General features: G+C 39.7%; 1 protein-coding gene across 4 annotated transcripts in view; it reads right to left on the bottom strand.

Annotated features, from left to right (window-relative positions):
- Positions 1–349: 349 nt before the first annotated feature.
- Hecw1 (HECT, C2 and WW domain containing E3 ubiquitin protein ligase 1) overlaps positions 350–26,595 on the bottom strand; it is a 428,371-nt gene continuing 402,125 nt past the window's right edge. For all 4 annotated transcript variants that reach the window (XM_047562304.1, XM_047562303.1, XM_047562306.1 and 1 more), the window contains 6 exons: positions 18,564–18,662; positions 17,862–17,991; positions 14,791–14,937; positions 13,136–13,250; positions 10,606–10,804; positions 350–3,531 (listed from right to left, as the gene is read on the bottom strand). In XM_047562304.1, coding sequence (XP_047418260.1) covers positions 3,420–3,531; positions 10,606–10,804; positions 13,136–13,250; positions 14,791–14,937; positions 17,862–17,991; positions 18,564–18,662 — 802 coding nt within the window. In that variant the 3' untranslated portion in view covers positions 350–3,419. The remainder of the gene's footprint in view (positions 3,532–10,605; positions 10,805–13,135; positions 13,251–14,790; positions 14,938–17,861; positions 17,992–18,563; positions 18,663–26,595) is intronic.

The following is a 26,595-nucleotide window of genomic DNA, read 5'->3' as shown; positions in this document are numbered from 1 at the left end:
TTCATGTTTATAGTTTGCCAGAAAATCATCTCTCTCTTCCTTAATTTTCTCACTACCCTCCCAGCAATTTTAGTGCTACAATAGCTATGGTAGTAAAAACTTCACAACCTCACCAATTTACGTATATAGGAAGTCACAAAGAATTCAGTACATCTAGACTTCTTCAGATCCTGTAGAGTCAGCTTCTACTTTGGGTATAATCATCTTTATATTATAGAATAAAACATTCATGGGCTGGGGTTATAGCTCAGTGGTTAGCACTTGTCTAGCACGTGTGAGGCACTGGGTTCTATCCTCATAGCCACATAGAAATAAATAAATAAAATAAAGATATTGTGTTCATCTACAACTAAAAAAAAAAAGAAATTGTCATTTTAAAAATTTGTAGTATCCATGAAATTATTATTATAATCTCTTAAATAATTTAAAAGTATTTTTCAAAATTGTAACATAAATTTTCTCTGATTTATTGTTCTTGTTTCTCTCCCAATAAAATGTATTATACCCTTACTAAAACTAGATCTAAAATGTCTTGTTTTAGGAGGCTTCTGACTTGTAAGCAACCAATTCTGCAATTTGCTTCCATGGAGAAAACTCATGCTTTAAAGCTAGAAAAAACAATTACATGTGGTAAAAAACAGATCTGCCCTACCCATTGAATTATATAATTCAAGGTGGTTCACATCTCTACCTGGTGAAATTAATAGCAAAATTCAGTTCTGTAGGTATTTGTGGTGAAATTAGACATAATTGCTAAATCAGCATCGTGCATGAGCTAGAAAAAATCTTTCCATGACTGGTTTCTGAGTTCATCTTTACTCTGATGTCCTTCCTCTACACAAGGCTGTAATGGAATGCTAGGGCCCCATTAGGCAACTTTACATTTTCTCAGGTGACACTGACATCACTATCTCTTTATGGCATTTTGTACATTTATGAAATATTGTTTCTGTTAGGCTTGGTGGAATACATCTAGAGCCAAGGCATTGGCAGCAGAGGTGGCAGATAAGAATGTTAATTAAAGAACCATCTACACCAGGTTACCCATCTGTATATAATTTCTAAGATAACTTTTTCCTTCTACATATGGGTAGAATAAATATTAATGAATCTAATTAATAGATTAAGAAGATAATGTAGGTGAAATGTAGAACTCTCTAAGAGCAGGCTTCATCTTTTTCTTTCAACTTTCTTTCCAACAAATAATATAGTACTAAAAAACCAGAGTTGAATGCTTGAATTAATAAATATTTACATATGTATAACACCAAATTTTGAAGATGAAAGCTGCCCCTGTATTATAGTTGCTTTTCAAACTGTTAGACTAAAATATTTGTATAATGATTTGTATAATCATTATAGGTTTTTTTTTGGTACCAGTGATTGAACCCAGGGGCAATTAACCACTAAACCATATCCCCAGCCCTTTTTTATATTTTATTGGAGACAGGGTCTTGCTGAGTTGCTTAGGGCCTTGCTAAGTTGCTGAGGCTGGCTTTGAACTTGTGATCCTCCTGCCTCGACCTTCTGAGTTGCTGGGATTATAGACACGAGCATCTGGCAATTCTTATGTTTTGATTTCATAAATAAGTAACAGCTCCACTGGAATCCATTACTTTTCAGATACTGAAATACAAACTGAGTTTTACATATCTTTCAAATTCTATATCATATAACTTACACATTCCAACTCATCTTGGAAAATATTCTTTTTAGACCATAAGGAAGGATAAATTTATATAATATACTACTGATTGACAATAGATACACAGCAGGAAGGGGTGCTGGACATTGTAAATAATTTCTACTAAGAAAATGTTTTATTTTAGAATGCAGGGAACACAAATAATGAACTTCCCAGACACAGTATAATGAGCCATAAGGCAGAGCTTGATTTGAAATCACCTTTGTCTTACATTTCTCCCTTGTTTTAATACACTGAAAACAATGTGACATTTAAATAGTTGGGTCTCTTTAGCTCTTCTTTTCCCAGTGAAGAAAAACACTTTCATTTATGATATATTTCAGACAACATGGATAACAAGGTTACAAAAATAGCAAATGACCATTATGATTGGGTTTATCTCAAATGTAATCAAGAGGTTAGGCTGTCTTTGGAGCCTGCAACTGCTTTTCTGAAAACACAAAATTTTCTGAGATATCTTTTTATTGAAGGCTAAAAGAAACTGGATATTTATTTTGACACAAATCAACGTGCCTTCGGAGGATTGCTATGGATGAAGGAGAAGTACATATTGCCCTTGATCCCTAACAAGCACCATCACTCTCTGCAGCTTCTTATTTCTTGTTGTCCCTGGGGACAATCAGATGTGAAGGAACTTGATCACAATAATTTAAAAAAGAGAAGAAAAAAGTATGAAAAAAAATCAATACCAAAGTTAAAAAAAAAAAAAGTAAGTTAACCTGGCTTTAACAAAAGTCACAAGATTCTGTATACATTTTTTTCTTTTGTGAAGGAGAATGGTGGCTAGACTGAAAAAAACAGTGCAGAACTCATATTCAATTCCTTTCCTTTCTTCTGCTTGCTTTACCACATTCAAAGCAACACAATAGGGGTTGAGCCTCCTCCTTCAGGCTACATCAATCAAAATTTCCTTCTTAGACATGTGCACAGGTTTATGCTTCTTATGTGGCAAGTGTTCACCAAGGGTGCTCCCCCTCCTAGACTTCTCTGAACCCAAGTTGGGCCCACAATCCCCACAACCCTTGGGATGCACCGCATCTCATCAGCAGGAGACGCTTTCCTCACTGTGGTTAATTGTTGGAAGTGACGTATTTGCACCATATGGCTAGGCTAGTTCCAGCTGATGGGACTGATGCCACCTATAAATCATGAATGTATAAAAATTTCAATTTTGCCACTGCTGTCCTTTGAATAGATAGTATGCACAGAGGAAAGTAGAATGGGAGGAAAACAAAGAATCGATCAACTCCTAAGTCTGGAGTTGGTTGTTAGAAATGATAAAAAAAATGGTGGTTCTGCTTAGAAGACATGGGCGTATAAAAGCTTGGAATGCTTAATGCTCAAATTTTCTCTCAAATGATAGAAATGGAAGTAAACATTTATTACCATTTGGTCAAGTGTAGCGTAACTTGCATTTGTATTTCATTGTTAGTAATGGAGGTATGTGGAGATATACACAGACCTTGAGACAGCTGTTTTTAATATTGCATACAGGCTAGCAGTTCATTGAAAACAGAGGAGATAAGCCTGAAGGTTAGATCTTAGAAGAAGGCAGTTCTTCATGCACAGCTTTTGTCAATCCTGATTTGGTTTGAAAATAAAAATCATGGAATACCAAAATCAAAGGAGAGTTGATCAAGGGAAACGGAAAGGGGGTCATCCCAGAATGGGTGATGTCACTGGCCAGGAAAATGTCAGGCGAGGTTCCATTTCCTCACTCAAGTCCAAAGGTGCTGGTTTCTTCCACTGCTGTTAAAAGCTTTTCGTACAACATAGAGTATGAGGGATATGGTGGAAGATCCAATCGGTTGAAGCACGTGTGTGCCCTGAATGGAGGAGAACAGATTGGTGAGAGTGTCTCAATGATAGAAATGTTTCTGGACCACAAAATGGAATAAAAAATGAGCAGGACCATAAAACATTGCAAACTACAAACCATAGTCTTCTAGACATAAATAGAGCAGTAGAAGGAGTGGAACAACGAGAAATGAATGTTTGGCATTTGTAAATGAACTACACTACACTAGGACTACACAAGCAAACCATTTATCAGCTCTATGATATCACTCTGATTTTGCAATTGAGGTATGAACTGCAGTGAAGGAGCCTGAAATAAAATTTCCATTAAAGGATCATATTCTCAAGTATTCTTGACCAGTCCTGATTTCTGGGCCTCTATAAATCATGTGTATCAACATGAAGGAGTCCACTGTGCTCTGAATTCTGAGATCCAATTCTTCATTCAAGTCAGGTGAGCCCTGGAGACAAGTCTGATTCCTCTACCCCAGTAGAACCTAAAGCTGAAGTGCTGCATTTTTGAGAAAAGCTGAACTTGTGAGCCTGCCCTCTCTCAATGCCTGGGACATCCTCATACCGCTGCCCCAGGTTCTGCCATCGTCATCATATGCATCATCCTGCAGACTTGTGCTTGCCAGCATCTGCCCTAGACCAGGAATATCTTCCCTGCCACCTTGCTAACTCATGGACCAGGAAACATTCATATGGGTCTGCAGTCGTGAGTACAGAGGCGTGCACACAGATCCTCTGGAGGAGTCTCAGATCATCTGACTAGCTGCTTCCTGTCCAAGTTACTTATCTACAGAAGCATCTGTTGATCTTGAGTCTTGTACCAAAATAGGGAGAAAGGTGAATGGTGCAGCCGAAAATTAATTTGAAACCTTTTCCTCCCCAGATGGAGTGGTGTGTTGAATTGGTGTTTTGTGACGTCAACCAGCGAAGCAAAGAATACTCAAAATAAAACAAACAAAATAGAACCATAAAACAAACATACACACAAACAAGCAAAACTGAACTTCTTCCATTAGAACTTTGTTTGGCATGTTAAAAATGATAAGATCCCTTTGGGCAATTGCCTATTATTTATTCCTTCATTTTGAAATGTATAAATGAGAGTGTCAGATCATTGTGCAGGCTGATACAGCACTCAGGTTATGGGGAGATCATTTGAGGAGTGAGGAAGGAGGAAAGAGGGTAAGGTGAGTTTTCCTGCACAGGGAGAATCTGACGATGCTGGTATTTTTGTTGTTGTTGTTTTGTTGTTTATTTTTGCCCTCCCAGCATTCATTCCTCCTTCTGGTAATGGCTCCTTTGTTGCCCTTGGGGAATTGACCTTCACCTGCATCCTCCTTTCTACTCCCCGACATCCCCTCCTAACTCCAAGGATGGGCACGAGACAATAGAGTATCTGCCCTCAGGCCTTTAAGGAATTAACTGGAAACAAACCAAAACAAACAATGACCAGGGTTCATTGGTCATTACCTAAGATTCACACAGGCTTAGTTCCTTCATAATTGAAATATTTTCCTAAAAGAGAGTATTTGAGTATTTGAAAGTGAAAGGGAAGTCAGTAAACCAAGTAGGACGATGATTGCAGTGCTTCTTATTTACGTTCAGAAAGACTGAAACTAGAACATGCCCTGGGCTAACCAAGTCAAGTGGGGCAGAAAAATCCCAAGTGTGCTTTTGAAACTAGATGAATTAGCCAGGAGTGTGATTTGAACAGGCAGACAACTTCTTGGTTTTCTTCCTCTGGTCATTTTAATGGCATTTGGGGGTAGCAATGCCACAGGAAAAAGAATCTCATATTTACAAATTATTTGGAACCAAATTAATCATGCACAAGATAATTTGGGTGATGAAGCAGAATGCATTAGCAAACAGAATTTAGTCTGAATGTTTATATACTTTTTTAACTATTTGTTGGTAGCTTTGGTTAGCTCCCTTAAATAAATTCTAGTTTGTCATCTATAATGAATGAATGCAATCCAGTCAAAATTCAATTCAGCATTCCCACATGCTTGGGACTCTCCAGGTGTCGTTCAGACAACACAGAGAAACTCATGTACCTCATTCCCTGTGCACTGGACCAAGTGCTGCCAGGTAGGTGTGGGGAAGTGGACTAAAAAAATCTCTATTCTGATCCCAGTCTAGCCACTAACCAGCTTTATGACTTGGAATATTCAGTTAATTCTTCTGAGCTTTAGTTTTCTTACTTGTAAAAGGGGATAATAATATGTGCTGTGTCTACTTCAGAGGGTTATGTGGAGAATTGATGATAGAACACAGATAAATGCCTTTTGTAACCCGTGAATCATTATTTAAACTTAAGACTCTCTTAATAATGCAACCGTGTTTGTGATAATGGTTTTAGGAACTGTGTCACACCGGTGGTGATTTAAGATCCTGGCTTTTTACCCATGACCTACTGCAAATGAGGTTACCCTCATCTCATAATTGATGCTTTGAAACTTCACAAGAATTTTTTCAATCATGCCATATTAAATTCTACTATGTTGATGCCAACCTAGGGTCCCAAAACTTTGGGATTAATTTTGGATTTGGATGGTGCTGTGCTCAGTGCATTGTTTATACTCTTCTAATTTGTGTCATCTGTATAGTTGATCTCTTTGTCTCCTCTAATGTTTCCAGTGTTAACATGTTGATGGATAAATTTGGGCAGTGTCAAAGAAAGTCTTGTTCCCACCCAGTAGAGACCTTAAAGTTGGTCAAAAACAAACAAAACACTTGACTGTCAAGCCACTACTCTTTGCTGCTTGTTCCTTAGCCAATTGTGAGGCCAGTTGTGTAAGTGGTGTCTTTTCTTCATGCCAGTTCTCTTCCCTGCCTAACTACAGACTCATTCATTCAGATGGGCCTTGTCCTCATCCTGCTAAACCCTCTTTTTCAAGTTTGTCAATAACCTCTCAATCTCCATATCCAGAAAGTCCATACTCTGCTCCCACCTGCTCCTTAAAAGCATCTGGCAGCTCTTCCTCTTGATTACCTCTCTCCCTTAGCTTCTCTTTGGTTTCCTAAAGGCTGCCATTTTTTCTCCTGGATTCCTTGATGGCCTCCTCAGGACTCCTTTGTCAGTTCTCTTCTAGCCTTTGCAGAACCCAGAGGAGGATTTCTCACCTAGGCACTATTAGCATTTTATTTATTTATTTATTTATTTATTTTTGGGGTGCTGGGCATCGAACCCAGGGCCTTGTGCTTGCAAGGCAAGCACTCAACCAACTGAGCTATCTCCCCAGCCCCAGCATTTTAAACTTGATCATTCTTTGGCATGGAGGCTGTCCTGTGCATTTTAAGATGTTCTTATAACCGAAAGTCTTCAGACATTGTCAAATGTTCCATGGAGTATGCAAAATCACCTTCATCCCTACCTTTTGAACCAATTGTTGCAGTGTAAGCCAACTACAAACTTAAACAATTCTGGACCTGGGTTCAGTTTACATCCACAGTAAAGTATATGAGAATTTTCTTTTCAACTTTAAGGTCAGTTGGTCCACTCATGACTCATGGCTCTGTTATCCTTGGCCTCTGACCCAAATGTAAATTCCTGTGGTTGTCACCTCACCTCTGTGCCATTTCCACACTTCCCTGGGCTATGTCTGATCTAACCTATTTTCTGTTTCTTTTTCTTCCCAGACTTTTCTTCTGTCCCGCCTCGAGCCCTTGATCAAAGGAAGGAAATTCTCCAAGCTCCTTAAAGTCTTCCAGGGTCCCTTCTCCAGTCCTCATGAGGAGATACTGTCCAGTGTTCCATATTCTGTAATGTAGATGAGCATTCTCACTCCTCACTGTTAATTCCAGATTATTTCTTGCAATCCTTGATCAGAAATTTCTGTGTCTTTGAAACTCATGCCCTTTAGATTTTTTTTTTTAAACTGCAGATTCTGTCTTACACATTAATTTAGTAAAATAGGGCTGAGTAGAAAGTAGTATGTACTGCAGGTAATAAACGTAAAATCTTGCTTTAAGGAACTTTCAGACACATACACACATACATGCAAACCAGCACATATAAACATACTGGGTTGTGATATAGAGGGTAATTTTTTTTCTTGTAGGCTATGTCTAAAAAGCTTGACAGTCAGTGACCTAGATATACCTTCTACTCCTTCTGACCTTCTGAATTTCTAGGTATTGCATTTATTAAAATCTCTGGTGCTTATCTTAAATCTTTGTTTCCATGTCAAGTTCTTCCACCAGACTGTGTAGCAGGTAAGTCCATATGATGACCAGTTAGGCACCCCAGCCTCCTAGTTCCCTGACCTCAACGCCAGTGCCAATTCTACCTCTCCTAGACTTCAGCTGTGGTGATGTACAGTTTTTCCACTGGGAGGAATACCAAAATTTCTTCCTAGAAACCACTACCTTCAAAGTCATTTTTCCTCATCCCCATACACTTTTTAGAAGGCAAGGACTTGGACCCATATAAAGGTTTTATTTAGGCTGGGTTACCACTGGGGTTTTGCTTTGACAATATTTGGCACTTTCACCTGGGAAGCCAGCTGCCTTTTCTTTCTGTAGAGAAAAAAATATCTGAGGAAATAATAGCCCCAGGCCCCCTCTCCTGGGTGTGGGCCAACCCTGCTGAGGCTCACAGCCCGTGGGAAGCCTTACGGCACCTTGAGTCTGCTTTGCGGTTCTGTGGGCCTCAGGGCTTCCTACTGCTTGCCACGTGGCCTGGCTAGTACTTCCTGAACCAGTTCTGGGAAGCTAGAGGTTTTGTTTGTCTCTCTACACCCAGGTGACACTTTTAAAGTTCGTGGATATTCAGAAACTGTTCAGAACAGCCTGGTCAAAGGACCTTGTTCAGTGGGTTATTTTCACTGTCCTCACAGGCATTTGCTTCTTGGAGTCCTGTCCCAGAGTAAAGTTCCCATTTCCCCCCAGAAACCCTCTCCAGAGCTCACACAGCAGCAGCTTTTTCAGTGTGCCTTGGTCCAGATGTGAAGAATCTAGCCCAATGTCTTCCTTAAAGCCCTTTATGTGGGTTAACAGTATTTAATGCATATTTCAAAGCTTCCAAAGCTTTGAGTATAATGGTGACAAAGGTAATGACTCACTTTATGAAGAATGAGGCAGAGACTTCTCAGATGAGTCTCGTCCTGGTGGCCCATCAGACTATCTCAACCCCATACCTGTGATATCTCCTGGGACATCTCATCTACTGTGCTGGCCATTGCTCACCCCAGGCCTTGTTCATTCTACTCCCTCAGCCTGAAATTCCCTCTCTCCCTAATCCCTGCCTCCTAATGTCTACCTAAGTGCTAGTTTCTTTGGTGCCTCTTCTGCAGGCAACTCAATAGATTCAGTCTCTGTTTCACTTTCTCAAATTGCTTTAACCCCCTTGCATACCTCTGATTCTGTCATCAGGTTGTTTCCCCCAGACTGTAAGCTCCTATGGGCAGGTACCCTGTTGTGTCTCCTTCCTTCCACACTATAGGGGTAAGCAATCATCAGTGATGACTCAAACTGCATTTCTCTAAAATAAAGGCAGAATGTTTCCAAAATGGTTTTATTCTTAAAACCTATCATTAAACTAGATGAATAGGAATTCTGATTTTTTTTGGTCTTATTTTCTTGCTAGACTTAATTCAGGAGGTTCAGTTCTTGGTGGAAGCATGCTGATGAGATCCTCTGAGCTGAGGCTTTGCTACTGACCTGAGTGAATGAAGGCAGGACTATAATTGCAGCAGGAACTTCAACTGTTGTTAACTATCTGGGCATACCCACGGATGCTCACCAACATCAGGTGCATTGCCCTCAGGACACCAGGAAGTCTGGGAAAGTTGAGAACTACAGTCTAGTAAACCCTTCCACGATAGGTATTTAACAATGGTACTTGGGTGGTGCTATGGTTTGGAACTGGGATGTCCCCCAAAGGCCCGTGTGTTAAAGGCTTGGTCCTCAGAGTGGTGTGACTGGAAGGTGATAGAACCTTTAAGGTGTAGAGTCTGCTGGAGGAAGTTAGGTCATTGGGGACACGTCCTTGAAGGAAATATGGGAACTCTACACTGTTTTCTTTCTATATATCTTATTTTTTATTTTTTTGCATCTGGTCATGAGATGAATGGGTCTCCTCTTGCCATGTGCTCCTTTCAGGATGTACTGTTGCCACCATGGGCCCAAAGCAACATGGTTAATTGGTCATGAACTGAAAGCTCCAAAACTGTGAGTCAAAACCAATCTTTTTTCTTTTCAAGTTGATTTATCCCAGGTATTTGTTACAGTAATGGAAAATTGACTAACTTAGTTACCATGTAGAAATATATCTTAATTAAATGCAAATCTCCTTCTATAATTAGAAAATATCAGAAGAATAAAATAGCGCTCAATGTTTTCTTCTGTTTGTTGAAGCAGTTTATGACTGTGATACCTATAGAGAAGTATCTCTTAGTGTTCTTTATTTCACTGATAAGGACTATACTGCTTGAAGAGACATAGAAAGGATCCAGGAAGTACTGAGATTGAAACTCATGGCATAGGGAATTTATTCCATAAAATTGCCTGGAACCCCAGTTCCTACTTTTCTGCATTTATCTTACAAAACTTTTTCAATAGTGTAGTATATGGAAGTTACTGTAAAGACACAGGATGCCCATGGCCTCATCCTCACATATATTAAAATTCAGGAGGAAAAATATGAAACATATGTGAATATGTAACTATTCTACATAGTGTCAAGTAACATACTTGATGTAGAAGTATGATACGGTGCTGGTGGGGTTCCTCCAAGCATCATTTGCTATCTTCACGCTAATTCCCTTGCTTTACTTTCCTCCTCCCACATGTTATACATTACTCTTCCAATTAAGTTGGGCTATGCATTGATTGGAAAGTTTCCCACGATTTACACACGGGCCAAGGCAGTGAACTCAAAACACCATTGATCATCAAAACCTTGCTAAGAGTATAGTCTCAATTCAAGTCTCACAGATACCTCACCTACACCTTTCACTAGTAACTCAAACCATACTCTGGGTGATAAGCAAGAATCCCATCTTTAAGGGTGATTACCCAGACCCAAATAACAAAGTACACTATGCCCTCTACAGCAAGTGTCCTGAAGGCTGACTGGAGCTATGTACCTGGGAAGAGAAGTAATTTTCCCCCATTTCTCTATGCAGAAACGCCGAAGCCCATTGCTTCCTCGAAGGGCCGCGAAGCCTTCGTAGGGCACGCTTGATGTTCCCGTGACAAACTGAAGTAATCTTAATCTCTGCTCATTATTGAAGCGCTCCACTGCGGCCCAGAACCAGCGGATCACAAGATGCCCATCATGGTAACCTGATTGGAGCAAAGGGAAGGAGATAGAGGTTGAGGAAAAAGGAGGAAGGGGGCAGAGGGGAGAGAATGAAACACGCATCAGGTGTGCTAACTGAACAGTGGTTTTGGATCTGCGGAGTTTTCTAACAATGACCTTTTGAAAGATAGGTCTAAAGTAATTTGTGTAACTAGGTCGAGTTTTAAAACAAAAGCAGGTTTAGAAAATAGCTATTTTATGAAATGACCTTATGTTCTGAGAGATGTCCTTAGAGGCATTTACTTTCTATTTAAACAATTGGGACATCATTTGAAATGTTCCTGTGTTATATAACGGTAGACAAGGAATGGAAAAGTGGGTAAACACAGAACCTTCATAATACAGTATTTCATCGTACTTTCTTTGTCCTGAAGTTTTAGATCTTGGCAATATATACCACAGGAGGGTTGAGGAATTGAGAAAGACTGAATGTAAATAGCAAACTTGGTGAAAGGAATATTCCAGGCTCCTAGCTGCCATTTTTGCCCCCAAAAGAAGGCCTGTACCCATAAAGCAGTTCTCCAGCTTCAAATCAGCTGGGTGTTTTGGCACATGGTTCTAATCCCAGCTACTCTGGAGGCTGAGATAGAAGGGTTGTACATTCAAAGGCAGTCTGGGAAACTTAGTGAGATCCTGTCTCAAAAAAAAAAAAAAAAAAAAAAATGACCGGGCTGGGGTGTAGCTCAGTAGTAAGGTGCCTTGGGTTCAATCCCCAGTACCACCAAAACACAAACAACAACAAAACAGAGTTTCATAAAGCAAGAGGGGTGGGAGTTAACCATACAAAGAGTTTGTGTAAGGAGAGTAAAAGGGGAAGTCATTTCTAGCAGGGGAAGTAAACAGTAGAGAGAATGAGGAAGGCATGCAGGAAACAGTAAGCCACCCTGCGTGGGGTAATCAGAGGAGGACAGGAAGGGAAGTTGCTGGGGGCATTAGAGGCCCTAACAGGTGGGTAGAGACTCTGACTTGACACCTTGGGCATGTAGTTTTCATGCCAGGCCAACCTAGAGGTCTCAGAGGGCTCTCATGACCAAGCGTACTGTGGGGAAACGGAGGCTGACCTGATGCCCCTAGTTTTCTCCCTGTTATATTGATTGGGGTTTCTCTGAATACGTTACATAAAGGAAGGGTTTTGGGCCTTAAAAAAAATCTTCGAAAAACTTCTGTAAGTAATAAGAAGCTTGTTTTGTGGGTAGGGAAGTGGCCTGATGAGAACGATGTTTTAGGAAGGCTTTCTTGGTAGAGTGTAAGATGAATAGTTAGGAAGGGTTAGACATTAGATTTGGGGAGACCACAGAACTGTGTTGCAGCAAAGCAGGACTGAGGCAAAGAGGGATCCAATTCCAAAGGACGTGAGAGATGCTTCACTGATAGCACACAAACCACTCAGGAGCTGCCCGTGGCTGGAGTGTTTTCCTTTATACAGGGTTAGGCCAGGGGTTACTGTCACCTGAAGGAAGGTTCAGGTGGGAAGCTGGACAAGCACCTGCTCTGTACTGAAGTCAGGTCAAGTTTGTAGTCTTCAGACGGTGATGAATCGGCTGGGGCTGTAGCTCAGTGGAAGATGGTTTGCCTAACAAGTGCAAGGTCCTGGATTCCATCCCCAGCACCGCAAGCAAAAACAAGAATGAAGGATTACATATATATGTGATGGACTATTAACTCAGCCATAGAAAGGAATGAGGTACTGGGACATGCCATGACATGATAAATCTCAAAACAGTATGCTAGTCAAAGAAACCAGACACAAAAGACTCTGTTTTCTATGATTCTATTTTCATGACATGTCCAGAATAGGTAAGTCCATAGGAACAAAATGCAGACAGATGGTTGCTGGGGGTGGGGAAGAGAAGAGATTTGGGGAGGAGAACTGATTAATGGGTATAGGATTTCTTTTTGGGGTGATGAAAATATTTTAAAACTAGCTATGGATCATGTTTTACAACATTGCAAATGCACTAAATGACACTGGATTGTTCATTTTATTTATTTATTTGGTACCAGGGATTGAACTCAGGGGCACTTAACCACTGAGCAACATCCACAGCCCTTTTTATTTTTTATTTTGAGTCAGGGTCTAGTTAATTTGCTTAGGGCCTTGCTAAATTGCTGAGGCTGGCTTTGAACTCACAATCCTCCTGCCTCAGCCTCCCGAGCTTCTGGGATGATGGGCATGTGCCACTGCACCTGGCTGGATTGTTCATTTTAAAATGGTCAGTTTTATGTCATGTCACTTTTACCCCAACAACTTTTCTCTAAGAAGTGAAGAATTCTATTTGTGACAGTCAGTATAGTCACAAGTACTGCTAGCTCACCTCCCCGATACTCAGTGTTATTGCGCCAATCATTCAGGTCGATCTCTGCAGTACCAGCTATCACCAGCTCCAGCTCCCTGGCATCAAACACGGAGACGAGCCTTGAGTCTACAACCTGAAATACAGACTAGCTTCAGCACCCAGGCCCAGACACATAGAAAGGTCATACTCATGATTATTATTGCCAGGGGTTAAACTGCGAAAGCAATCATGACTGCAGCAACAGGCAATCATTTTTTAAATTCAAAATCATTGCTTTGGTCTGAATGGTGGTGCCCTACCTCTCCATTCATTTTGTGAAATCTTCCCTTCCAAGTTGAAGGTATTAGGAATAGGGGTCTTTGGGAGGCAATTAGGTCATGGGGTAGAACCCTCAGTAATGGGGCTAGTACCCTTCTTAAAGAGAGATCCTTCCTTCCTTCCATAAAGTGAGGACAGTTGTGAGAAGCTGCCATCTGTGAACAAGGAAGTGGGCCTTTGTCAGACACTGAATTGGCTAGTGCCTCAATCATGGACTTTCCAGCCTGCCAAACTGCAAGAAATAGATTTCTGTAGCTTATAAGCTACCCAGTGTATTGTGTTTTGTTATAGTATCTTGGATGGACTAAGATAGTCATTGAGTTAGATATTTAGAATACAATCCTTCATGGACTAGGGACAGGGGAAAAAAAAATGAGTCCACGGTTCTCAGTATTTCAGACACTCCCTGAGAGTGATGTCACAAATAAACCTGACTCAACTTTCTGGAGTCACATTTAAGTTTCCAAGTAGCATTTCATTTTAAAGGCAAAAAATACAAAACACTTAAATTATTACCATATCACTTAAAACATACTTATCCTTTCACATAAAATTAGGATCATTTCCTAGTATTGGGTCTTATATATTAAAATGACTGTATTTCAATACAGTCCACACTTCCTTGGTCCCTTTTATAAAGATCTGGAAGGACCTGTTTGTTAGCTCTCCCTGCTCTGGCTTTACATCTCATGCCAAATGTGCCAGGCTCAACTGGACGCCTGTGTTGGTATCCCCTTTAATCAAACTAGTGGTGGTTGGAAAAGTGGCTGATACTTTTATTTACTCTGGCAGGGAAAGACAACCTTTCAAGACTTCAGCAAACCTTCATAGCCTCTTATTTCTAAACTGGAAAAATGTAAGGATCATTTTTTGTGCCCAGGAAGTCTAGCAACTGTCACTGCTATTTACCACTCAGCATGGATTATGTGGCACAAAGCGATTGTAACAAAATTAAAATTGAACAGGAGTGGACAACATCCCCCAATGCCTTCACTTCCATTTTTTTTTTTTTTGTTTGTTTCATTGAACCTAAAAAAATTCTCCCTACACATATTTTGATAGGAGAGGCTGGATGTTTTCACATCTGGCACACTGGGGCCACACCAACACCAGTTTTTAAAGAGCACTTTTCACTTCTGACAAGAGTTGGGATTCCCAGAGAATTGTGACCCCTCAGCCTTGCACCCTTGTGAGGTCCTCTTGGCACACTGGTGAGGAGAGCTGGGTCTTTGCCCACCTTGCTTCTTCCTCTCCATTGTCCTCGCTGACTGAGGTACTGGTCCCACAAGGAGCCTCAAGGGGCAGAGGCTCTATGACAAAGCAGCCTGCCTTCCTCAGGCCCGCTGGGCCCTTACCTCATAGAAGCCCCGCACCAGCGCCTCAGTCTGCTGCACCACGCCGCGCTCCACCCTCCACTTCACCATCCTCTCGATGTACTCCTTCTTGTTCTTCTCAGTCACCTGGGTGTTGGCTCCTCCAGACTTCAACTCTCTTTCTGTTACCTTGTAGGAAATAGGAAATTCAGATGCTTGTCAATTCAACTGATCTCCCAGGGAGACATTGGGATTTTAGAATGACTACACATAAAATCTTCTGTACACTTCAGCATTAGTGTCTCTTTAGTTCTTTTTCCTTTTGTGGAAGTCATGCAGAAGACTTTGGTTGTTCAAAGCAGATGCTTAAGCACTTCAGAAGAGCTACAATGTTTGTGTCATAAAAGGAAAGACGTTTCTTTAACTCATGAGGCATAACAGAAACAAAAGGAAAATGCCCCAGGTTGTCTGTCATGATGGAGCTGAATGTCCCAACACTAAAGTCAGATCCTTAGTGCTCCCAATTAGAGCAAATTAACAGATGCTGTCTTTTCCTTTTACAGTTGACAAGAACCAAATACAAATAGCAGAGGATGGGAAGATTTTTTTTTTTTTTTTTTTTTTTTTTTTTTTTTTAGGGTACACATGACAGTACAGTAGAATGAATTGGGAAGATGGTTTTTACAGCTGGGAAAAATGGTGGCTGAAGAACCACAGCCTGACCTTGAGAAGAGAAACAGCAATACACAGAAGCACAGAGAATGGCACTGCCACTTAGTACAGTAAGTCACCCAGCAAAGTTAGGATCCGTGTGCTGTCTTTCCAAAGGTAAGAAGGCAGGCAACGTGTCAGGTATTTTTATCAAAACTTGTTGGTGTTGGAAGGGGATGATCTTTAGTCATCTTAAATTCACCTAAGAGTTCACCTCCCTGCTCAATGCTGCAAGACAAACCAAGTGTCACTGATTGTTGACTGACCATTTCTTTTTGATCTATGGGATCTCTTCCAATATTGGAGGAAATAGCTTTTGGGTTGTGTGTTAACTAATGTGCCACTTTCACGTTATTTATGGTACATTTTGCCATGCAGAATTATAAAAATAATTTTATTTGACTATGGCAATTTATATGACTTTGAGAGTTTCTGCTATATCTAGAGCAGTATTCCTTGCTGTAATATTAAAAATAAAAATTCTCTCATTTCTTCTTTCAGGTTTCTGATTTAGTTGGAATTCATTTCTATGTTAGGAGATAGGTTAGGGAATATAACTCAAAAAATTTAAGATGGCTATCTGGTTGACTGAATACAATTTGTATATTTTATTATTCTGTCTTCTGCTATCGGGAATGTGTGAAGGATGGGCTAAAAGTGGTCAGGTACAGGGGGACAGCATATTTTACCTCTTCGTTTACTACAGGACAATTTAGTGGCAGGACAAATCAATGAATAGTATATTCTCAAACTTATTTACATGTACATCTGTTATAGGAAGAAATGCTTTTTCTCAATTATGTGTGAGGACATTCTTCAGAGGCATGTTTATACAAAAGAAATACAACAGAATTTTAACATTTTCCAGGACCTATCCAAGATCCTTGACTGAGATATGGGTGCTGGGTGGTCTGCAGTAATCAGTATGCAATCCTCACCCCTAGATCCAGCACACTATCCACATCCATGTAAGGTGCTTATAAAGCATTCTAACTTAAATTTCACAACAACCCTATTACAAATTAGCACATCATGGGCTTTGGGAGTCTCTTGCAAATGATGTTCTCAAAACTTTGATTATTAAATCTTCTTAAGCTATGGTTATTTTCTGATAAGACTGTAATCCATTTGATCAAAAGATTTAATGTTATATAAATAAACACTAGTAGAAAACACATGAGAGTTTTATCTTGTTAAATAATATTGTGATATATGCATTTTGGAGGACTAAGTGGATGGAAATTAAAGGAATTATTTTTTGTAGTTGTACAGATAACAAAAAAAATCTTACATGTGTATGGTATACTTTACAAAAATGCTTTTTGACCCATTATCACATTTGATTTTCAAAAACTGCCTTAAGTAGATCCATGTCATAACGAAAAAAAGAGGACATGGGCAGATTTATTAAAGGAAGTAGTCACCAAAGAATTATAACTTGAAAGAATGATATTCCTTGTTCTCAAGTTTAAAAACAAATTTCCATCATAATATTATCTAGTAATCCCATTTCTGGGTATATATATCCATCCATATGAATTGAAAGCAGAAATTCAAACATACAGTCATTTTAATTGCCAAGAGGTGGAAGAAACCCAGGTGTTTTATCAATAGATGAATAGATAGACAAAATCGGGTAAATGGAATATTATTCATCCTTAAAAAGGAATTACCAAATGGATGAAACCTGACGATATTATACTAAATGAACTAAGTCACAAAAAGATCAGTGTGTATGTTTCCACTTATATGAAGTATCTCGAGTGGTCAAATTTATAGAAACAAAAATGGAATGGTAGTTATCAGGAGCTGGGGGAAGGGAGAAATGAAGAGTTGTTTAATGGGTAGTGTTTCAGTTTTGCAAGATGAAAAAAATTCTTAAGATTAGATGCCTAACAATTTGAATGCTCTTAAGATTACTCAAGGCGCCGGGTGGGATGGTGCACACCTGTAATCCCAGCGGCTCAGGAGAATGAGATAGGAGGATCTCAAGTTCAAAGCCAGCCTTAGCAAAAGTGAGGCACTAAACAACTCAGTGAGACCTTGTCTCTAAATAAAATATAAAATAGAACTGGGGATGTGGCTCAGTGGTCCAACGCCCTGAATTCAATCCTCAGTACCCAAAAAAGAAAAAAAAAAAATCATTCAAGTACGTACTTAAAAATCATTAAGAGGATAAATTTTAGGGCTGGAGTTGTGGCTTACTGGTAGAGCGCTGGCCTAGCATGTGTGAGGCACTGGGTTCAATCTTAAGCACCATATAAAAATAAATAAATAAATAAATAAAGGTATGTGTCCATACAACTAAATTTTTTTTTTAAAAAAGAGGGTAAATTTTATGTTTCGTACGTTTTCTACAATAAAATACAAAAATCCCTTGTCCAAGCCCACATCCCACAAACCTGTCCAAAAACCTCTTCGTTAACAGTGAAAGTGAGGTCGAGGATATCTGTGATGTTGTTGTCCTTCATCCACTGCAAACTCTGGTGGAATTCCTCATCCAAATATTCCAGGTCACTCAAATCACAGGGTCTGCGTGAATCCAGAGAACAAGGCAAACAGAATTACTGAACAAACAGTGGCACAGACTTTATTCCAAACTGTGGTTATGTCAGTTCTGGATAAAACATCCCCAGGCCAGTCTAACAATTTGACACTTTTGAACCAGCATATTCAATAATTTTATTCATTCAATAATTCTGAAAAGGAATTAATAAAATATTCACAATAGACATGAAATAAGTACTGATTCATGGACTTCCATTTCAAACAACTAAGCTATAAACAAATCAATTCCATTTAATAGTTTAATGCAATGTTCGTAATATTATAGTTTTTATATAAGCTGATTCATATCTGTTCTGCAATATGATATTTGACTAACAAAGTCTTCCCTTATGCCTAGGTAAAATCTCCAAATGCATTTTTGCTGCATTAAAAGGTATGTATGTGTGCAATGCGTAAACATCCAAAACAGGAAACTGCCAGATACCTAACAGGAATGGTTGGGGCAAAGCAGTGAAAAAAGGCCAGAGGCACCAGAAGACCGGTGCTACTGTCCTGCAGACAGGAATGGGTGGAACCCTGGTCTACAATACACTTACAGCCTCAGGAGTGCCTTATAGAATGGCCTCGTGAAGAAAGCATCCAGAAGGTACTGATGGATCAGAGCCAGGCCTAGGATTCGACCACTAAACCTGAACCTGGAACACAGACAAGGTGGAGAAGTTGAAGGGTCAGTGAGAATTTATACTGTTAAATATTTTTATTTGTATTTTTAAAATGTATCTCTGAGTGATAGTTATATTAAGCTGCTTAAGGAATTTGCATGTTGATGTTACAAGGAGGCACATTTTCCTTCTGTACCATAAATAGTGCTTGTGTGCTTGGTATATACTAAAGGAAAGCTCCTTTCCCTTACCTACCAGGTTAATTTCCCCCAGAATCTCTTTGAAGACCTGGGAGTATGAGGACTCAGGAAGAGAAGAGCACCCAGGAAGGGGAATGGAGGAATCAGAAAAACAGCTCACACGGAACACAAGGAGGACCAGAACCCAAGGACACAGAATGCTTTTTAAAATAGTGTGTCCTTACCTATTCAAGTTTTTTATAGTTTCACCTGAAGGTTCATGCTGAAAGGCTGAGGACTTGGATATGAATCACAAATGGCAGTCATACTGGCAGACAGTGGGAAAGAGTTCCGTGCATTCACAATGAGATTAGCTAGTGAGCAATACTAATTAGCATTGCCAGCCACACACACAGAAAAAACAAGGTCTCTGCTGGGAAGAACTGTTCATGAAGACCTGGCCACCTCCAGACATAAGGGCCCTTACTGATGTAAATCCTTGTTGGGGCAATTAGCTATCTGGAATTTTTGCTGGTGGCCTGTTTTACAAAATGCTGAGGCTTCCTGGAGCTTGTTCACATCCTTGCCTTGCTTCCAAACCAGCTTCCCTTCTGCTTGGTCTATACCCTGTGCTTCCCCACCATATGGGCCATGCCCACCTCTGCACCTACCTCCATAACTAAGGGGTTCTCTGTTCTATCTAACTAGGTATTCATGTAATGGTTGACTTACTGGTGCCATTTCTCAGAACTTCCCAGCTGGAATTTCTAACTAACTCATCTCCACTGCCTTTGATGAGGCTCTTTTTAGACTCAAAATATTCTCTGTAACTGCTGTAAAAAAGTTAAAATGAACAGATTATCTGATTCCATAAAATAAGCATAATTATAAACAACAACATTTCAAATTGGCATGTTTGAAGTAGTCTATTCTTTTTGCATGAAATAACATGTCAATATTATTGGTTCTGAAGAGATTAGAGCCAAACAGAACCTCAGTGAAAGTACTTGGGGGCACTGTGCAACACACACACACACACACACACACACACACACACACACACAGCTTTTGAGTGCCTACCAGAGCTTCATCCCTCAGTTTTCTTTCCTGACACCCAATAACTGACTTGTCCTCAACATGGCAAACTCAGTTTTGTGTATTAAAACACCATTCACTTTTAGGCCAATAATGGCTAACCTATATTTTCCAGTCTCTAAAGCATTGAAAATGGATCTTCTAACATGATGGTGGGGGTGTGGTTATTCAGGTGAAGATGACTGAGGTGATCCAAATCAGGAACAGAACGAACACCAATCAATGCAGCCTGGTTAAGTGCCCTCCTTACTTCGAGGTGGACCCCAATGGCCCAGGGAAGAGAAATGGCAATCATAGTAGGTAGTAAGTATATGCAGATATGGAATCCATGAAAACACTAAGAGAATACCATTTTCATCTTAATGTTAAAAAATTGAATATCTCAGTGAATTATTTTCTTTCTTCCTTCCTTTCTTTTTTGTACCAAGGACTGAATCCAGAGCCTTGCACATCCTAGACAAATGCTCTACCACTGAGTTACACCTCCAGTCCTTCTTATTTTTAAGGCATGATTTTGCTAAGTTGCCCAGGCTGACCTTGAACTTGTGATTCTCCTGCCTCAGGCTCCAGAATAGGTGGGATTACAGGTATGCACCACTATACCCAGGACATTTTCTAGCAAAATAAAAATTATTCAAACTTATTCAAGAAGAAATAAAAAAAACCTAAATAGACCAATAATCATAGTGTAAACCAGTAAACTTTGAGGAAAAATGACTATCTCCAAAACTGATGTGGGAACTGAAAAAAAAAAAAATATATATACATATATATATATATATATATATATATATATATATACACACAAATATATAAAAGACTGGAGATATGTATATTTTTAATATATATACATAAATTAATATATATGTTTATATTTAAAAGACACATAATATATATGTTTTATATTTAAAAGCACATTCTTCTGAACCCTTAAGGAATGGAAAAATCCTTCTGTTATTAAAATAGTTCCAGAAATCAGGAAAGGGTGGAAAACTTAATTCATCACTATGAGGTACCATAACTGTAACTCATAATCTGAAAAAGATAACAACAAGAAAGAAATCTAAAGACATTATACTCTTACATACAAAAATTCTAAATAAAACACAATAGACTTGAACCTACCAATTCATTCCTAGAACAATGCAAAATGATTAAAGATGTTTAATTTTAGGAAACAAAGGATATTTAATATTAGGAATTCTATTATTAAAATTAATCAGAAGTTCAGAAGACAAAAATCACATGACTTTTTTTTGTTATTGTTAGAAGATGAAAAGTTACTTGATAATATCCACCACCAATTTCTGGAGGGAAAAATCCTTGTGGTAAATTAGAAATAGAAGAATACTTCCCTTAATTTAATAAATAACATCTATCTCAGCACTACACAATTCTCAGTGTCCTTTGTATCCAGGGATTCTATCAACTGTATACCAAAAATATTTAGGAAAATTTCAACTGTAGTGAACATGTACCTTTTTTTTCTAATCATTTCTCCCTAAACAATACAGTAGGATAAATATTTGTATCACAGGTATTTTAAGTAATCTAGAAATGATTTAAAATATACAGGAGGATGTATGTAGGTTATATGAAAATTCTGTGTCATTTCATACAAGACCCTTGGACATCTGTGGATTTTGGTATTCATGGGGACTTCCTGGAACAATCTCCTGTGGATACCAAGGGACAACTTATTTAGCAATAAAATCAAAGAAGGATTCTAGTTATCACCACTCTTCATAATGTTCTATCAGTTCTACCCTTAACAGTTAATTATACATGAAAACATAGAGATAGATTAAAAATAATTTTTATAGAATATTTATTCATTGACCCTTGCCATGACTCTATTTTATGGTTCTGGCTATCTCCATTTCACAGATTAAGATACCAAGGATCAATAATTAGCTCCAGGCAAGTGGTGCAGGAAGGAAACTGACCCATATCAGCTTGTCACCAGATCAGGCCTTTTCCATTGTGTCCATTTTGAGAAACAAAAAGTGGGGAGGTTAGTACTCTGCTTTCTGGGGCCAGGCTGCCTGGTACAAAGGCTTAACCTCCTGGATCTCAGTTTCCTCTTTTGGAAAACTTCACTCTTTAAACATTGCCCATTAATGCTGTTGTATTTTATGTTGCTACCAACACCTCCTGTGCCCATTAGAAATATCTTGGTTTAAGTCACCTCAACTAGTTTAAGCCCAAAGGGGATTTCATTATAAGGTTATGGTGTGGTCCCAAAGAATACATGTCAAGAATGTAGCTGGACCTCAGGAGGGACACGAGGGACTTTATCCTCCTCATTCAGTTTCTCCCCTTTGCTCCTCTCTGCTCCTTCTCTCTCACTGCTAAGGCCTTCCCTTATTTACATTCTGGTTTCAGGCACCCACAGAAACCAACTTGACTCTTTCAGACCTAGGTCCAAATTTATAGCACAGTTCACAGATTGTTTTGGCTCAATTTGGATGCCTACCTGGGTCAATCTTGAGTGACAAGAGAGGAAATCATTCTGGTGTCTTGCCCTGAACTTTGAAGCTAGGGCCACTGATGCTTTTGCTCTCAACCAGGGGGTGGCAGCAAATTGAGTACAGGAGATGGGATCTTTCCTTGCACAGGGAACTACAGTGTAGACCACCAGTAGAAAATTGTTTATTTTCTTTGAATGGGATAGACCATAGGTGGAATTTCTAGGGACAAAATTACACTGGGTTCAGAGGCTGATGTGGGCAATAAGTAGGTTCTAGTTTTTCATAACCTTGCCATCAAACTATGTTAATGTGGTCTGGCTTCAAATAAACATGGACTGGGCTCTTAGCCAGTCCAGGATATATAGTAACATACTCCAGGAGAATGAACTATGATCTGGGATGTGTTTGTTTGAAGCACAACACATGACTGTATAATTCAAATCCTAAACAATAGCTTTACAAGCATAGATTGGAATGTAAGGCCTTTACCGGTTGATAAATTGCTATGGTGTACTTCCACGAAAGAGAAACACCTTCTAGAAATTGTGCACTTTCAGTATTTATCTCCTTTATTTATCTCACCTAGACTGAACAAGTGCTTGTCAGAAAATTGATTATATTTGTTGTCAACAGAGATTGCAATTACATAGGATGCATGAGATGAAAAGAAATGCTGTTCTTCAGTTTCTGGATCTATGATAATATGTCCACATACATGGTACAAAAAGCTGAAAAAATGATCTGGATAATTTAATCAAAAGCATTTATGTTTTGATCTGGGTTGCTTGGCACACACACAAAAATAGAGTTCTAAAGGATTAAATAAAATGAGACCCTAGGCAAGTAGCAGAGCCCTCTACCACCCCTGGAGTGTGTATATGTTACTTTAATATCCAGTCCCAGGCCCCACTTCCAGGGTCCCTGTGTGTGATTTGCAGGTCTCAGTCTCTCCTTCCTCTCTGGGTCCCAGGGTCTCTTCTGATATCACAGGCCAGTTCTACTCCCGAGGTGTGCAGCTATTCCTCTTTTCTTTCTGAGCTGCCATTCTTGAGGCTATGCTTGAACATGGCTCCTTATTGTCTCAGTCCTTGAGACCCTGCACATCGCTTGGGTGGTCCCTGTGCCACATGTTCAAACTCCATGGTGGCCCACTCCATGCTACCTGTGTGGCCTGTGCTCATTTTTAATTTGCCCCTCTATGGCAATGTTGCCTTTGTGACAACCTACTCTGTTACAAGGGTCTGAGGGTGAGTTGCCTGGGCCTCAGAGTTTACTGGGTCTGCTTTTGGTATTTGCACTGTCCTTCAATCCCTAGAGTGGTGAGGTCATGGTAGGTTTAGGAAACAGCGACCGCCACTCTCTCATTTACACCTAGCCCTCAGGTTCTTTTAGTCACTCAGCCTTACCATGCTATTTTTTGCTTCTCTTGGGCTGGAGTGTATTGAAGGGTCCCCAGATTCCCTTCTCATAATTCATTTTCTTTTTTTCTCCCAGGGTTGAGGATCAAACCCTTGTGAGTGCTAGGCAAGTGCTCTATCACTGAGCTAAGTTCCCAGTCCCATAATTTGCTTTCTGTTGACTTGTCATCACAAGTACATCCATCAGACATGCCTGCATGTGTCTGGATTCCAATGTTGGGATCCATTTCACTTCTTTACATAAGAGGGGCCTCAGTCCCCAGATACAAATGCATATAACATGCAGGTGGCTGAGGATGAGAGGAGATAAGGCACATCACCCCACTGGGACAACAGATGGTGGGTGTCCACCTTTTCCCCATTCCAGCCATTTGGTGGATATGACACCAAAATAGGACATAAATGTGACCTTTCCAGGCAGTGTATGTGTTGGGGTGGGGGACTTTTCTTCTGGCTCTGTCTTGGGTGTAATTTGAAATGTCCCAGGATATTCTGACATGCCATCACCATTAGACATATTCCTGATTGATAAAATATTTTCACATTTATTTACCATTCAGAGATATGTTTCCATAGAAACCCATTTGTAGCTAAGACATGGCAGAAAGATGAGCAATAAAACAAAATACCAAGAACACACAATAAATAGTAAAAAATTCATTCTATTGAGAGTCTGTCAAGTACAGGTCTAGTTGGCAAGATGGCACAGACTGTTCTCCTTTAGAGGAAGAACACGGAGAGTTCACGGATTTCTTAACCCTAACCCACTGACCATGTGATCAGTGGGAACATCCCTTGGACAATATGTTATTTTCATATCTTTGGTTTCAGTATGTTGTAAGTTCTTGTTTTTGATACCATGAACCCCTTCCTTCCTGCCAAAGAAAAATAACAGAATTGAGTATTTTTTAGCAAAAAGGAAAATAAAAGTAATATAGAAATTATCAAATAAAAAGTAAGTTGACTCTGTCACCTGAGGCAACATACAGAACCCTGAGCAAATTCTCATCTTGAGCCTCAGTTGGAGAGAGTATGGGATATTCATGTAGATGGTACTGCCAGCATGTTCTCATCCCAGCATGGCACAGACACCCACACATATCTGCAAATACAGGTTTCCATCATTCCTCTGATGAACTGCACAGTATTTCATTTTATGAATGCTTTACATTTGGTTTAGCCCTTCCTGCTCTGAGAGGGACCTAAGTGTCTTTATCTTTATCCACCCGCTCATGTGTACCGATGGAAGGCCTGGATCAAGCCTACTCGGTCCATATGTAACCAGTTAACTCTGGGACCATTGGATAACTTTGAGAACAGGCAGATGCCACTCTTTAAGTATCCACATCAACATCTCACCAGAAGCCTGGGAGATAAACTTGATTTACCTCTGAAGGAAACAGCTACAGCCACTCTGACCTTTCATAAAGATGTGGAGGGTGATTATGGCAGGAGATCTGAAAGGAATCAGTGTTATTAGCAAGGATTTATCACCCAGTTCTATCTGGGTTTTGTACATATTAGTGAGAGTTCAAAAGGTAATGGGATTTCACACATTTCCAGCCAACTTTCCAAGTAATTTAAAGGCCCAACAAAGACTTGAACAGGCCCTTGAGTGCATTAATGTTTGTTGTCTCAATTACCCCTTGGGTTGTTTTCCAATAATTCAAGAAAGGCAGTGAGAAATGGAGGATGACATTGCAAGGTCTGATGTTGGTCTGCCTTGGTTTGAATCTGACCTGTGTGACTTTGGAAAATGATTTAGCAACCATGGGTTTCAGTTTACTTGCAAAACAGGGATCACAATGGTACCCAGTATATAGGGCAATTGCCAAGATGCCAAAAGACTCTCAGTAGAGACTAGTGGAGGTCAGTCTACCTGGGGGTTTAATAAATACTATCCGCAGGCTGGCACACTTGGTCTCTTATGCCAGGCTCAGTACCTTAGGGATAAACACGCAGATTGAAGGGTGAAAAATTGCACTGAACCTGCAGTGGCTAGTCTAGAGTTCCCTGCTATTGCAAACTGTAAAAATCTGCTCTGTTAATAAATAGCATTTCTATATCAACAGTGCTTGATCAAGATTTGTTGAATTTAATTAAACTGAAAATTATCATCTGATCTCATTCCATTAGAGAACAATCATATACACCTGAAAATATCTGAAATATCATGTACCATTTGAACTCTGTGTTAGTTTTTCTGCTGTGATCAAAATATCTGATAAGAGCAACTTAGAGAAGGAAAGATTTATTTGGGCTCATGGTTTCAGTCCATTGTTGATTGACTCTATTGCTTTGGACCTGAGGTGAGACAGAATATCATGGTGGAAGGGTGTGGTGGAGGAAAGCTACTCAATTCATGGCAGCTGGGGGTGAAGGACAGAGAAAGAGAGAGAGGGAAGAAGAGGCCAGAGACCAGAAATACCCTTCCAGGGCATATCCCCAGTAATCTACTTCCTACCACCATATTCTACCTGCACAGTTTCCACCACCTCCCAGCAGTCCATTCAGCAATCAGTGGACTAATCCACTGATGAGGTCAGAGCCCTCGTGATCCAATCATTTCCCCAAAGTCCTACCTCTGAACATTGCTGCCTGGGGTCCAAACTTTCAACATATAAGCCTTTGGAGGACATTGAAAATCTGAACCATAACAGATCTTATTTGGCTAGGTTAATTGCTCAAATTTCCAATATTTACAGTAGATCTCTGATCAGAAAGATGGATAGAAATATCAAGTTGCGTGAGTCAAAGTATGGAAAGATGTGATTAATGTTTCATACTTGCAATGGCTAAAAAT

The sequence above is a fragment of the Sciurus carolinensis genome, chromosome 8 (assembly GCF_902686445.1).
Source record: "Sciurus carolinensis chromosome 8, mSciCar1.2, whole genome shotgun sequence".
Classification (NCBI taxonomy): domain Eukaryota; kingdom Metazoa; phylum Chordata; class Mammalia; order Rodentia; family Sciuridae; genus Sciurus; species Sciurus carolinensis.
This window is presented reverse-complemented; position numbering and strand designations above follow the sequence as displayed.